Source organism: Pelodiscus sinensis, chromosome 20, assembly GCF_052426305.1.
Source record: "Pelodiscus sinensis isolate ZL-2025 chromosome 20, ASM5242630v1, whole genome shotgun sequence".
NCBI classification, from domain to species: Eukaryota; Metazoa; Chordata; order Testudines; family Trionychidae; genus Pelodiscus; species Pelodiscus sinensis.
In genome coordinates this window covers 2,315,708-2,331,231 of record NC_143071.1, presented here as the reverse complement: position 1 = coordinate 2,331,231, position 15,524 = coordinate 2,315,708, and the positions used below count along the sequence as shown (strand labels likewise).

The following is a 15,524-nucleotide window of genomic DNA, read 5'->3' as shown; positions in this document are numbered from 1 at the left end:
ATGGGAGAGGTCTAGGTTGGACATTAGGAAAAATATTTCACTAGGAGGGTGGGGAAGCGCTGGGATGGATTACCTAGGGAGGGGGTGGAATCTCCATCCCTAGATGTTTTTAAGTCTCGGTTTGACAAAGCCCTGGCTGGGTTGATTTAGTTGGGATTGGTCCCGTCTTGGACAGGGGGCTGGACTTGGTGACCTCCTGAGGTCTCTTCCAGCTCTATGATTCTATGGAAGTTAGCCAGTCAGGATAGCTGCACTGACACAGATGGGGGCAAAAAGGCTCTGACCACTGGGACAGTGCACCCAGCAGGCAGGTAAGCCGAGTCTCACCTGGCCTTTTGGCGGTGCTCTGATGATGTAGATGCCTTTACTATTGATGGCAGTTGCTAGCGATAGAGAGGACAGTTCCACGGACCCATGGCTCTCCTTCACCGTTTTCAGCCATTCCAAATGTCGCGCCGAATCACGCTGCCAGGAAAAGAGAGAAGCCATCATTCAGCTTCACTCCTTTGCTTCGTCTGCCAGTTCACACAGCGAGACCACCCTGAAGACTGGCCTGCCCACAGAGATTCTGGGGGCACAGTGGCCCACATGGGCGAAGGAGGAAAAGGTCATATCATAATCTCCCAGCAACATGCTGGGCGCCAGAGTTTTTCAAGGCTGACACGTAGGGAAATGAAATGAGCAGACAGCAAAAGGAAATGACTGTTACACCCCAAAGTAGGGCTGTTAAATAGCAGTTCAGTAGCTAACCATGTAACTGCTGAAAAAAACCTCAGTTATTACGCTCTGTAGGCTCTGCAGTACAGACCTTATACTGCAGAGCCTGCAGCACAGCCGGCTCCCCGGGAGCAGAGCCGGCTGGCCCCACTCCCAGAGAGCCAGCTGTGCTGTGGGTCCTGCAGTATAAAGTTTACAGTGCATGCCGGAAGCTAGTTTTTAAGCCTGCTCCTGACATATACCAGCTCCCGCCTGCTGGCTCTGCTCCCGGGGCGCTGGCTGCTGCTGCCCCACACTGCAGGCTGTGATATAAAGGCAGCAGCACAGGGTGGCAGCCGGCTCCCCAGGAGCAGGGCTGGGAGCCTGCATGTAACTATTAACAGTATCTTATAAGCCTGGGCTTATAAGTTAACCATTTAAATGGTTACCCTTTATATCCCTACCCCAAAGAATACCAACTCTTAATCAACGGCCGCTCAGACGGGAGACAAGTGTATGCACTGCTCTAAAGCTTCTTGTTGCACATAGGCACACTGGGATGAATCAGCTCCAGCTTTGGCCCAGGGTCTCTGCTTCGGTTAACTAAGCCAGAAACGCTGCATCTACATGCCCCTCTATGGCACACAGGAGCACCCGTCTGCGTCCCTTCCCCAGCCACGTTATAAAAGCTGGAGAGAACAAGACGAACTGAGGGATCATCAGTGCAGGAGTTACCAGTTTCTTGGGGAGATTCGTATCACTTTCCAGGGCTTTCCACAATTTCTTCAGGCACTGCATGAACTCCTCCAAGCCTGACTCCCGCTTCAGCTCATAGAGCAGGGAGGAGTAGCCAAGCACAGCATCGTGGAAACAGGCCACGCGATCCACATCCATGTCGTTCTCGCCTGCTGAGATGGAGGCCAGGTCCACAAACACCTTCAGCTCATTGATATCTGTGGGAAATGGACAATGGGGTTCCACATTTCATTTATTGTCTTTCTGCAACAAGATGCCAGGATGCTTAAGCCAAGGAGTCTATAAAATCATCCCCTAGAAGCATCTCAGCGCAGACCTCTCTCCCTTTTGCTGCAAGCTCTAACTCATGACAGCTCCCCAGGGTGGTCCCTCCGCATTACCCACATCCTGAGTCCCTGCTTTTCTAACAACAAGCAACTGGGGGTTGGAGCAACAGCAGGGAAGGAAACAGAACTCTCTGCCTGTGGGCAGGGAAGAGTAAGTACCTGGCCTGATGGATGGTACTTGTTATTCCTGTTATTATTAACATGGCCTTTGTTCACCGAAGAATGACCAACTTGCACCAAATAGATCAGCGCTACAATCTCCGATATCGAGCAGTGATATCAGACAGTGTGCCAGGATCCAGCAAATTCTTCCAAAAGTATCAAAGGGGCCACAACACAGCTCCTTTCAAACCAACACATGTAAGAGCCATTCATACCTCTCAGCATGAGATAGGTCAGCTCCACCTCAGTGTAACGTGGTTACCAGATGGGTCAGGACCTCCTCAAACCCCAAGACAGCCTCCCCCGAACATCACTTGTGCCTTTTCCTGTCCAATTCCCAAGCAAAGCGGCTAGGGGGCAGGGAGACTTATTTTACCTTCCAGAGCCTCTTTGACCCAGTTGACAAAGTCTCTCCTGAGTACGAGTTCCTCGAGGCACAAACGACGGGGCTCTGTGATCCCCTGCAGCCGTTCCTTAGCGCGCATCAGAGCGGGGCTGATGGAGTCCAGATTTTTTTCCTTAAAGGATTCAAAACTGTTTGTCTGCAAGACAAATTGTGTAAATGGATCAGCAAAATCCACAATTTAATAATGCAAAAGCGACAAGGAGTAATGGCCACTCTTAACATCTTGCCAGTAGAAAGAAGGAAGAGCCCCTTTACTATCATGCCCCTAGTCCCACTCCGGAAACAGAAGCATCAGATATTAAATCACACCATGTGGCAGCTACAGTCTAACAGATTGAATTCAGGGCTGGGAGTCTCTTCCCACTGACCCAGTGTTCCCTAGAGCAAGTCATTTCACCTCTGTGCACCTTATCTACCCGACCTGTAAATGGGATAACAATGCTCAGTCACTTCTGTCAAGTGCTTTGAGATCTGTGCAAAACATTTATTATTTTAAAGGAGACGGCACAGTTCCAAATGTGAACCCTGCCACGGAGAGAAAAGACTTCACAACATGGTTCAGATTTACAATGTCTTCCTAAGCCACGTCTGTACTGCGGATGGTTTAAAGTGAAATACTTACAAAATTCAACAACACCTCCAGGATTCTGAAATCACCTGAGAGGTTTAAGCCCTCTCTGACCTTGGCAATGACCTCAGCAGAGTCAAAAGCTAAGTGCAGTTCGTGGTACTGCTGGATTTGCTGAAGCCGTTGTCCTATCCATTCTTTGCTGTCTACTGGGTCCAGCTGGCACATGATTTGCAGGTCAGTTCTGATCTGCTCATACTGGCTTGTAAAATCCCTGAATACAGAGTCAACATCAGCAAATGTGAGTGTTCCGGATTTCAGATCATTATACAATCTCCTATATTCACGATAACAAGGAGAGAAAAATTCACCAAGATCCGAGATAGGAATAATCTGTCCTTCCCACTCCTCGTCTTCCTCCACCATCATTTGGGTGGCCCTCTCCCAGCAGAGCTGGAAGATGTAACTGTCCTTGAAAGTGTGCATTGTCTTAGCCACCTTCTTCAGCTCTGGGCTCAGGTTGTAATATGTTTCTAGAGTGCCCTCCATGAGTGAGTTCAGTTGTCTCACATCCACAACCTCGGCCAGTTCTTTGGAGTCCAAATTTTCATGGTACTTCTGCTCAACTTCAGCAATGTCCACTTTAAACAAAGAAAGTCAAGGATCAGTTGACAACTTCTTTTACTCTGTTCTCAGATTCCAGCTCTTGCGGCCAGACACTGAATGATTCAGTGCCATAAAAAAAAAAATCAGCCTCTGAGACTCCTAAAAGTATCACTTAGTATCGGGAAGTAAACCCATACCTCTCCTGCTCTCCCTACTGCAAGTTTCTTGACTGAATTTTTTCAACCTCCTCTCCCCAATTCTTGCTCATCTGATTCCCCACTTTTTGTTCAACCCTGTAATTAATGAACAAAATCATCTCAACTGGAAACCCTCAAAGATCTCACTTCAAAGAGGTCCCCAAAAGCACGTACCTTTTATAAAAGCCTGCACCTTCCTGCACATATCCAGAAGGGTTCCAACCCAATTTCTCTCTCTCTTTAGCAAGATTATTTCTTCTGTTCTCCATGCTAGCACTTGTTTCAGATCATGCTGCTGGTAGTTTTTCTCTTCGGGTGAGAGGTATTTGCGCTCTGAAATGAAAATTGTCAACAGTCTCCAAAAAAATCCCATCTTATGGAGTGTACTCATTTCCTAAAAAAATGAAACAGGCTGCTACACATCAGTAGTGACATCACCTAATGAAAAACACGAAGCTGGGAGCATCATATAAAACTCCACCGGAATGATCAAAATAGCCCGAGAGCCCCTCCCCTTTTAAAATACAAACACGCACACTTACGTAATTCCCATATGCAAATAAATTGTTTCTTGTGCTTTATAATAAGCTCCAAATGTTTCACTAGGATAGTTCCACTCAAGAGCTTGTCAGCAACATTTACACAAACAGAGTCAGCCACAGCCATTAACTTCTTAGCTGCATCAGTAAGTTGTTCCAGGATCTTCCCATCTGCTCCTATCAGAAAAACAAAGCATTTAAATCCTGAACCTTTCCTCCTTCTTCCTAGTTCTGTGCTTTTAGAAGCAACTGCGGTTTATAGATGAGAAACACAATTTGTGTCTCTTCATTTCACCTTAACCTTACTGTAAAGACTGTAATCTTGTTGTGTTGCACCAGTACCACCATATAAGCGATATACAGATTCACACTTTAAACGGTAAGTACCCACAAATACCCATGATCTAAACTGAAATATCTTGATATATCCTCTACTGACAGACAGCAAAAACCCAACCCTTATGCCTGGAGATGCCATTCCCTGGGAGAAACACAAAAGCCCTCCTTGAGTACCTGAAGCAACCATCCTGTGCATTTCTCATTTACCATAAACGTTACAAAATTTTTCATCTCCCCACATCCACTGTTTGGAAACCTAAACTACAGGAGATTTCTCCTTATCCATAGATTCCACGATTCCTTCTTACAAACACTGAGGCTAACACAGAATACTTCTTGGTTACACATATAGGGTTTTCCTATGAAAATTTAGATAGTTCATTAACTTTTGGTTTCCAATATCCAATCTAATTATCAAGATTTACTCTATCACCTCAATCTCAATACACCTTCCATTTGCTGCTATGTACCATTGAGGACAATATGGGAACATCCCTTTCACCACCTACAAATACAGATATCCCATAAAACCATACCATTGAAGTTGAAAAGATGCTTGATGTCAGACCACACAAGCAGATGATGTAACACCTCATCAAAGTCATCAACAGGTTCCCCACAGCTGGTGCTTGGCCAGGATTTTGTGATAACAGCTGACACGAGCTTGCCAAATTTGTCCAGGTTGTAGGACGAGACCAGATCAAGGAGATTATTCTGAGACTGCAGAAGACACAAAGGGATGGGGGATATACAAGGATGTGGGTAAACTGGATTTGCCTACAGGCAGTCCCCGACTTACGCGGATCCGACTTATGTCGGATCTGCACTTACGAACGGGGCTTTTCTCGCCCCAGAGCTCGCGGGCGGCGGGACCACCCAGAGCGCAGCGGTCCCGCCACCGCGTCCTCCGGGGCGAGAAAAGCTGCTCCGGGTCTCCCTGGAGAGCACAGCAGGGAGACCCGAGCAAAGCCGCACAGGCGGCGGGAGCCCGCAGCCCATGCGGCTTTGCTCCTTTGCACAGCAGGGAGACAGGAGCAAAGCCGCAGAGGCGGGGGACCCCGCCGGCTGTGCGGCTTTGCTCCGGGGCACAGGAGCAAAGCCGCAGAGGCGCGGGGTCCCGCCGCCTGTGCGGCTTTGCTCGGGTCTCCCAGCTAGTGCGCCTGCCCCGCCCCGCTCCCCCTCCCCCCAGCAGACCAGGCTTTTGTTGCAGGTCGCCTAGGGTAGAGCAGCTGGGGTGCTGCCGGGTTGGTCCTGCGGGGACCTACCCGGCAGTGCCCCAGCTGTTCTGTCCCAGGAGTCCAGATTCAGCCTCTGTTGAAACTGATCAGCGGCTGATTCCAGGAAGCCGAGGGCAGAGCAACTCTGCCTAGGGCTTCCTGTAGTCAGCCGCTGATCAGTTTCAGCAGCGGCTGAATCTGGAGCCAGTTCCGACTTACATACAAATTCAACTTAAGAACAAACCTATAGTCCCTATCTTGTACGTAACCCGGGGACTGCCTGTACTTTATACTCAGAAGGGGCTGCGTTATTTAGTAGGTCCAAGGCCTAACGTCCAGGTCAGCCGAATCACATGGGTGCTGTGAGATAGTCCAGGTGTATAGGATACAAAGCACCTTCTTTGCTGACTCACTTTCCAAGTATGTTGACTTTCAAGTGGCTGATACTGTGGATGGCAAAGAGGCCGTGATGGCAAGAGCCAATGAAGGTGTTAAAAGTATTTCTTCCTTGGCCTCTTTGCACACACACACTTTTCACAGTCCAGATTTCTCCTCAACATTTTGCGCTTTTCAAACCCAGTTGTTCAAACAAATAGAAATGCAATGGAGAATTTTATTTAGGTTTCAACCAACAGCGCCAGGACAGCTAATACGGGTCATATATTCTGCAGATTTTCAGCTGCACCTGTAGTGAAGATTTCCTCTTGAGGAGCTCTCTTACCTGGCATGCAGCATTCACTGCTTCCATAGCACAGTTTTCAAAAGATTTGCCAATGGAATGGTCTAAGGTTTCAAATTTGTCATGGTGATGGCAGTAGGCTGCAATTTGTTGAACTGGCTGCTCCTGTTGGGAAAGAAAAGAAAATCTCTCTCACTAATTTCATTTTTAAGTGTGCACACTCTGAAAGCATGAAGAGGGAGGAAATTATTTTGGGGCAATAATAAAAAGCATTAGATGAAAAGGTCAATTTTCTATTAATTATTTACTGTGCTCCCAAAAGGAGCAAACTTAGCCACCAGCACCACACCATTTCCTATTGGCTAGCTGCTAAATGTTGCAGAGTGGTGTGGCATGAAGAAAGATAAAGATAAAGAAATATTTGGTCACTCTCACTATACACTGATATTTAATTATTACATTTGTTTCCTTCCCTCCAAAGGTTTCTGTTGGTATCCGTTCCACATAAACCGCAACGTGTTTAAGCTTATAGGAGCTTGGGAGAAAAATGCCCCTGGTTTTTCAGTGAAGTATCCACAAGATTCACATGGTGAGAACCATGGCCGATTTGTGTAAAAATGGAAATTTTAAAATAAAAGTTTTTAATTAAATTTGACATTGCTGAGGACTAGCAGGAAGGAGCCTCTTGGTGGAAAGGCAGCATTCAGGACCTCAACAGTACAGGAACAACCAAAAAATTATAATCAAGTATGTTTTGTGGGAAGACTGGCTTACAAGAAAGGACAGCTTTGGGTGTTCAGCAGTCACACAAACACTGACTGTAAATTCTCTGGTGTTTTAAAATTAATATTAAAGCCAGGAACCAGCTCATCCTAACCCACAGAGTCATGCAAGTTGGTCAAGGAGTGGTCTGGAAATGTCTCTTGTAATTCACTACTGTTTTTTAAAATACTACTAGGGGCAGACCCTCTGCTCGCTACGCTTGCCTGCCCCCTTCTCTTGGGCCGCTTTCGCTTTGCTGAGAGAGCCTGTTCACAGTGACGACGTCATTCTGTCACCCAGCAGGAACATTCTGTCATTCAGCAGGAAAATCTTTTATATATATAGATAGATAGATAGAGAGAGATTGAGATTAACAGAAATAGTTCTAACCATGAGCTTTCATAACACCATGATGAGTATAAGAAAACTGTAGCCATTACATCCTGCCTAGAACAATGATTTTACCTATTTAGATAGTAAATTCTTTAGCACAGAGACTGTCTCTTCCTACTGGTATGGCTCTGTACAGTGCCTAGTACAATAGGACTCCTATGTACTACAGTAAAACTCCATTAGTCCGGCATCCAATGCTCTGGGACTCCTGATGGTCTAGCACCATCAGGAACCCGGAAGTGCTGGGGCAGCCAGACAGGCTTCCCCCATTCAGCTGCTGCTGAAACTGACCAGCAGCTGAATCGGGGAAGCCAGGAGCAGAGCATCTGGGGTGCTGCCGGGTTGGTCTCGTAGCGCTGCCCCTCAGGAATCAGTCGCTGATCTGTTTCAGCAGTGGTTGACTTGCGGACCCCTGGGGCAGAGCAGCTGGGGTCCTGCCGGGTTGGTCCCGCAGCGCCGAGGGGCAGCGCTATGGGACCATCCCAGCAGCACCCCAGCTGCTTTCCCCAGGCGTGGGGATTCAGCCGCTGCTGAAACTGACCAGCAGCATCAGTTTCACCAGCAGGCTGAATCCGGACGCCTGGGGCAGAGCAGCTGGGGTGCTGCAAGGTTGGTCTTGTAGCGCCGCCCCTCGGCGCTGCGGGACCAACCCGGCAGGACCCCAGCTGCTCTGCCCCAGGGGTCCGCAAGTCAGCCACTGCTGAAACAGATCAGCGGCTGATTCCAGGAAGCCCAGGGCAGAGCAGCTCTGCCCGGGGCTTCCTGGAATCAGCCGCTGATCTGTTTCAGCAGCGGCTGAATCGGGGACCCCTGGGGCAGAGCAGCTGGGGTCCTGCCGGGTTGGTCCCGCAGCGCCGTCCTTTGGCACTGCGGGACCAACCGGGCAGCACTCCAGCTGCTCTGCCCCAGGCGTCCCCAAGAGCAGCTGGGGTGCAGCCAGGTTGGTCCCTCAGCCCCGAGGGGCAGCGCTACAGGACCAACCGGGCAGTACCCCAGCTGCTCTGTCCCAGGCGTCCCCAAGAGCAGCTGGAGTGCTGCTGGGTTGGTGCCGTAGCGCCGCCCCTCAGCGCTGCGGGACCAACCCGGCAGCACCCCAGCTGCTCTATTGCAGGCATCCCCGATTCAGCTGCTGCTGAAACTGGGGCAGAGCCAGACTATCGTAAGGGGGGGGCTATGAGGGGCCTGGGGTGGCATCCCCTCCCACCCCACTCCAGACCCCTCATAGCCCCCCCCTTCTGATAGTCCGGCACCCCCTGGGTCCTAAAGGTGCCGGATTATCGGAAGTTTACTGTATTATAATTATATAATAATAATTTACAAAAATATTTTACACCTCATCTTGACAAAGCTAAATAAATATTTAGCCTGTCTACATTTTCCAGTTTCCTTCAAACTACCGGCTATTAGCCATTGTTAGAGATAAGACAGCAGCAATGTACAAGACTATGCCATAGTCAGGACTATGCCATAGCAAAAAGATTATGCTCAGCTTCATAGAACGTTTAGAAATGTTGTTTGTAATGGAAGAGATTAAGGTCATTTGAACAAGTCAATGCAAAGAGCAGAAAAGCAACATGTTTTAAATCTGTTTAGGTTCTAGCAGCAATGTACAAAGGTCAGTTGAATAGGTTCTAGCTTGGGGTTGGGCAATAATTTTTGATGGGGGCCAATCCAAGAATTTGGTAAGCTGTCAAGGGCCACATTCTTCTATGATGTTAATGAAGGAGGTGCAGGATCAGGGATGGAGGTGAGGTGCAGAAGGGCGCTTGGGGTAGGGGTGCAGGATCAGGGAGAGGTATGGGTGCAAGAGAGGATTCTCACCTGGAGGAAGGGTGCAGGGACTTGGGTTGTGACCTGGGGCAAGGGATTGGGGTGCAGGAGTGTAGGGTCTGGGAGGGAGTATAGATGTGGGTGCAGGACTGACCTGGGGCAGCGGTGCGGGGATTTGGATTGTGACGGAGGGCAGGAGATTGAGGTGCAGGGTCTGGGAAGGGGGTATGATATAGGACCAGGGATGCAGAGGGTTTGGGATATGTGGAATAGGGAGGCGGTGGGGAAGGGGAGGAACTGGGGTGCCAGAGACAGGCTCTGGCCAGGAGGCATTTGCCTAAGTGGCTCCCGGCCAACAGCCCAGCAGGTCCCTCAGCCAGGTCAGAGTGGCCAGCTACAGGAGCCATGTGCTGCTCTGAACACAGCCAGCAAGGGGAGGGCAGGCGAGGCTTCACACACTGCCTGCCTGCAAACAGTTTGCATGCTGCTTGCCCTGCACAAACTAGCAGCTCCCATTGACTGGCTGTGAGATTGTGCTGGGGGTGGGGCAGCATGCAAAGAATCTCCCCAGCCCTGATCACAGCAGTGATCAGAGATGCACAGGCCCCCCATCCAGCTGCTGAGAGCAGCGTGCAGGGGTGGGGCAAGCAGAGAAACTGGCTGAGGCTCCTGCTGGGCCGTGCACCATATCTGGCAGTATGGTTGGCCGGATCTGGCCTGCGGGCCATATTTTGCCCAGCCCTGTTCTAGCCATTATCTCTTGAGCTGTAGAACCATGCACGTGTAATGAATGAAATCTCATTTTTAAGTACCTGTTTAATCCTCCCTTCCATGTCCGAAAGTAAAGTTTTCTTCCACTCCTCAGTGAAGCTTTCATCAGGAAAGCTGATCCTCACAAACTTGTTCCACACCTAAGAAACACACAGAGTGCCACTAAAACTTAAAGTAATCTGGGGAAGAAATCAGACCAGGAAAGGTCACTCATCTTCTATACCAGTGACATCCAACTGTGGCCGTCCCACGCAACTCTGAAGGAAACTGATATGAATCTCCCTCCACTGCATCCTTCACTTTTCAAATGGAAGGGTTTGAGTCACTCTCATCACAACACAGGGGAGGAGGGGGACACTTCTTATGAAGCTGCAGGAAGAGGTTTGGTGGGAGCCAGGCGTGCGCTGAACATGCCTCCCTCCTCCCACACAGCCACTGAGATGAGCCCAGGAGAGGGGAAGAAGAGAAACTGTGAAGTGGTGCACAGTGACAACAGCCCTGTTCTCTGCCTTGGCTCAGGTTAGGGCAGCGTGGGAGCTGCTCTACCTCGTGCCAGCTGACAAGCACTCTCTAGATACCATAAGCCACCTGAGGTTAGCCAAAGTGCAACACAGTCTAGCTACTCCCCCTCTCCCTGCCTCAGACACGCTTATTCTGCGAAGAGGCAGGAGGCAGATCGCACTGGCTCTGTCTGCAGCCAGAGAATTTCCCCTTGCCAAAGGAATTCCCTTCTGGGCTAACGAAAGCCACACACCTGCTGGGACTGGGTCACTGTCCCATATAGTGGCACTTACACCACCTACAGAGAGAGAATTATCTTGTTCTACGGCCTTAGCTGAGAGCCAGCTGGCTTTTAGCTCAAGCTGTAGAGGCTCCTGCATGAAGCTGCAGAGGTCCCAGGTTCCGATCCGCCGGTCGGGGCTACACTCACCGCGGGGAACTTTTGTTTCCTTGAGCAGCACTAAGGGTACATCTAGACTACCTGTCAGAAAACGCTACGCAAAACGCGCGCCACATTTTGCGTAGCTTTTTCCAATACTTTTGTTGGAAGAGGCTTTTCCGACATTTGGCCCAAATGTCAGGAAAAAACCCTCTTTCGAAAGCCCCTTTCTTCCTCGTAGAACGAGGAATACAGTGGCTTCTGAAAGAGTGTGTTTACTCTTCTGCTTTTTTTTTTTCTTTGAGGAAGAGCAAACGTGCTCCCTGGACATGGTGGAGTTTTTTTGGGATACTTCTATCCTGAAAAATCCCTGCCTTTCAGCCATACCCTAACAGAGAACACCAAAGCAGAGAATCTGGCCCAATGTACTGGTTGGGGACCCTTGACATTTAACATACCTTCCACCCTCAGGCTGAAAGGCTTGGATGCTTACTGCTCTATATCCTAGATGATGCAACAGTTACACCTACCAAAAAGTCAGCGTAACTAACCAACGTAACCCAGCGTTACCCAAGGAAGGATGTACCAAAGCGCTACATTCAAGAACACAAACCATAAGTTCATCAGGAAAACGGAATGTCACAATGGAATCAGTATGTCCTTGCAGTAAATACTGCTTGAGGACCCCCCGAAACCAGCTTCTGGTGTCTGACAGAGCTCTCTGGAACATTTCTATCACTGGAGTCTTCTGCGTCGTTTCATCTCTTGAACCCTGTTACACAGGAAAGAAAAAAAAACTGTTCTAAGCAGCAGAGCAGTATCCCACCGATTTAAACAGAACACACTTCAAAACACCACCCCAAGTACAAAACCCTGTCGCTTGTGCGGTACAAAAGAGAAGATCCACATCAGAGAGTGCTCACTGGTCTCCTTCCTGGGTCTCACGGAACTTAGGTGGCAGCATGGTACTCCACTTAGCAAGGAACAATCTGTGTTACACACACGGAATGGGAAGCAACTGTCTAGGAAGAAGTACTGCAGAAAGGGATCTAGGGGTTATAGTGGACCACAGATTAAACATGAGTCAACAGTGTGACACTGTTGCAAAAAAAGCAAACATGATTCTGGGATGTATTAACAGGTGTGTTGTGAGCAAGACATGAAAAGTCATTCTTCCACTCTACTCTGTGCTGATTAGGCCTCAATTGGAGTGTTGTGTCTAGTTCTGGGCGCCACATTTCAAGAAAGATGTGGAGAAATTGGAGAGGGTCCAGAGAAGAGCAACAAAATGATCAAAGGTCTAGAAAACATGAGCTAGGAGGGAAAACTAAAAGAAATGGGCTTGTTTAGTTTGGAAAAGAGAAGACAGAGGGTACGTCTACACAGCAACATTATTTCAAAATAGCTTAATCCGCATCTATACAGCAGGCAGTTATATTGACATGTCGAAATACTGTCAAGCTGGAGGACTTCTTACTCCAACTCCTGTAACCCTCATTGCACGAGAAGTAAGGGAAGTCGGAGGAAGAGTGCTGTATTTCAAAATAAGTGCTGTGTAGACACTCCCAATTTTGAAATAACTTGAAATAAGCTATGCAAATTGAGCTAAGCCCTGCTGTGTAGATGCACCCTGAGAGGGGACATAACAGTTTTCAAGTACCTAAAAGGGTGTTATGAGGAGAAAGTAGAAAAGTTGTTCTCCTTGGCCTCTGAGGACAGGACAAGATGCAATGGGCTTAAATTGCAACAAGGGAGGTTTAGGTTGGACATTAGGAAAAACTTCCTGCCTGTCCGGGTGGTTAAACACTGGAATACATTGCCTAGGGAGGTTGTGGAATCTCCATTGCTGGAGATATCAAAGAGCAGGTTGGACAGACATCTGTCAGAGATGATCTAGATAGTGATTGGTCGTGCTGTGAGGGCAGGGGATTAGACTCGATGACCTCTCTAGGTCCCTTCCAGGTCTAGTGTTCTATTCTATCCTTTGGGATGGGGAAAAAAATGAAAGGAAATCACACTATGAGACTACCCCCCCTGCAGTGCTCCTAATTAGATGGGAGACAGAAACCAAGATTCATAACATTTATAGTGACAACGCTCCTAATTTCACACAGTGGGTTTCTAGGTAGCAATAGACTGAATATTCACTCCCCCTGTCTGGGGAAAACAGCAAACCATTGCTTGCCTCACTGGCTCACCACAGTTCTCAGTCTAACCCCTTTACTTAAGGGCAAATCCATAGTCTGATTTAGCCACTCTCATCATTGGCATAGCAGGTGGAAAAGGGAGGAGGAAAAATCTTAGGCTGTGTCTTCACTACGTGGAAGATTGATGCTGCCACAGTTAATCTTCCAGGGTTTGATTTAGCAGGTCTAGTAAAGACCTGCTAAATCAAATTCAGAGGGCGCCCCCGTTGCTCCTTAAGAGGAGTTAGGGAAGTCAACAGGAGCGTTCGCTCCTGTCAATCTCCCACTGTGGAGACCACTGGGAAACTCGAATTAAGGTATGCCGACTCCAGCTATGTATTTAATGTAGCTTGAGCTGTGTATCTTAATTTGACCTTCCCCTGTTGTGTAAACCTAGTTTTAATCTCTAGAGGCCTCTCTGGATGTGGAGGCAACGGATTAGATTTCTTATCTCAGTTTATCTCCCTATAGCAGAGGTTTACAACCCTCAGACTTCTGGGGCTCAAAGGAGCTGTTCCCCCAGACAGGACTCTCCCTGCCTCTTGCTTCTATACCTGCGGGGCTCCCTCTTGGTACCTGCCAGAGTGTCTACAGCTCCTGCTCTCTAGCAACACATCCTTCTCCCACCACTCCTGGTGCACCACTAATCTGACTAAAGAGGAGTTTTTTAACCAGTTCCATCCAGTCCTTGATTGGCTCCTGGTGTCCCAATCAAATCTAACTGTGTCAGTTGGTTCTAGATTACCTCCAAGATTACTTTAATTAACCTAATTGCCTCAGCTGAGTTCTAAGAGGTTCTTATTTGACCCCAGGAGTTTTAATTAACCTGGAGTAACTACCATTTGATTCCTATGGCAAAGGAATTTTTCTTCAGCATAGGGCTAATATCGGTTTTTCCCTATCAGAAGATAGATAAATAAACTGTCTTTTGATCCATATATGGACCACGAAGCAGTTTACGAAGTGATTTTTTTTTAGAGAAAAAGGTTACAGAATTATAAATCTAGGTCCTACAGATCTGCCCCTAGGGTATGGTAAACCGAAGCAACTACGCCGGGCCCAGCACTTGGGAGGCCCTGCAGGTTGGAGCAACCAGCCAGCATGGCAGTCCTGAGTGACGTATTTGTCATTTTTGCCTTCCCCCAGCCCCGCATGCCCAGGGCCTTAAGTATAATAATTTATACTTTATAAACATATAATGCAGAGGGGCCTCAGAAGAACAGGTACTATTTTAAAAGGGTCAGAAGAATCAAAGTAATGACATGGCTTTGTGTTATTCTGGAAAGTACAGTTTTATTGCAGGTCTGTGTTTGTTTGTTTTTTGTAGAGACAATTTATATCAATCAAAATGCGTGTTAGAAAGCAATACAATAAATAGTTACCACCCCACATCTATTCTAAAAAACCCCACACATTATTACGTATCTACTACTCACATCCAACAGTTCCAGTCTGGCAATCCTTGAAATGATCTCAGCGGTAGTAGCAGGTAACGTATAATATTTTAACTCTTTTGCTTTCACACAGATCGTCTGATGAAGTTTGAGGCAGATATGCAAACAGAATTTCCAAGATGTCACTTGCTGCATCCTAAATAAGGAGAACAAAGAAGAGAAACAAATTTCTCAGTGCAGGGCACTTCAAATCCTTTCAGATTATGAAAAAGGAGAATTTTTTAAAAAGAACCAGAAGGTTTTATGGGCAACTTCTTTACCTATGAAGTTCTATGGGCAGCCAAACATTTACATGAAGCCAAAAGAAAAATCATGCAAAGAACTGACTGAAATGCTAGCAATGTGTGACAGATTCTCCACTCTACGTTCCGTTCTATAAAACACAAGCTGCCCAATCTCCCAGTTCTCAAGAGTCATCATCAGTTGGATACAGAACACCTGGGCGACGCTAAGGTAAATGCTCGGAAGAACTCGCCACCTCCATAGTATCTGTGCTCCATCATGGACTTCTGCCTTCCATTCAACTAGATGGTACAGTTCAAGGGCCCATCTGGAGTCCTCGTTGCTACCCAGTTCCCCCAAAGCTATAACAAGTAAGTTACCCTCTTACCTAAAGTTAGCAAGAAGCCAACAGCCAGTCCTCGCTGACTCTGACTCTGCCACTAAGTCACACACTGGTGACTTCAAGGGTTGATTATTGCAACACTTTATATCTTGGGAAGAAGCTGCTGACTCCAAAAAGCTCCAACTGGTTCAGAAGAGCAGCTGCCTATTCAACAACACAGAACACCAAAAGCCCCTGACCCTGCTGCTCCAC

General features: G+C 47.9%; 1 protein-coding gene across 7 annotated transcripts in view; it reads right to left on the bottom strand.

The window, feature by feature from the left end:
- The window catches only part of RNF213 (ring finger protein 213), a 109,416-nt gene that overhangs the window by 58,480 nt on the left and 35,412 nt on the right, over nt 1-15,524 (bottom strand). For all 7 annotated transcript variants that reach the window (XM_089771832.1, XM_075904097.2, XM_075904101.2 and 4 more), the window contains 11 exons: nt 14,690-14,843; nt 11,681-11,839; nt 10,229-10,327; nt 6,534-6,656; nt 5,132-5,315; nt 4,260-4,433; nt 3,892-4,050; nt 2,969-3,555; nt 2,317-2,482; nt 1,432-1,649; nt 328-465 (listed from right to left, as the gene is read on the bottom strand). In XM_089771832.1, coding sequence (XP_089627958.1) covers nt 328-465; nt 1,432-1,649; nt 2,317-2,482; nt 2,969-3,555; nt 3,892-4,050; nt 4,260-4,433; nt 5,132-5,315; nt 6,534-6,656; nt 10,229-10,327; nt 11,681-11,839; nt 14,690-14,843 — 2,161 coding nt within the window. The remainder of the gene's footprint in view (nt 1-327; nt 466-1,431; nt 1,650-2,316; nt 2,483-2,968; nt 3,556-3,891; nt 4,051-4,259; nt 4,434-5,131; nt 5,316-6,533; nt 6,657-10,228; nt 10,328-11,680; nt 11,840-14,689; nt 14,844-15,524) is intronic.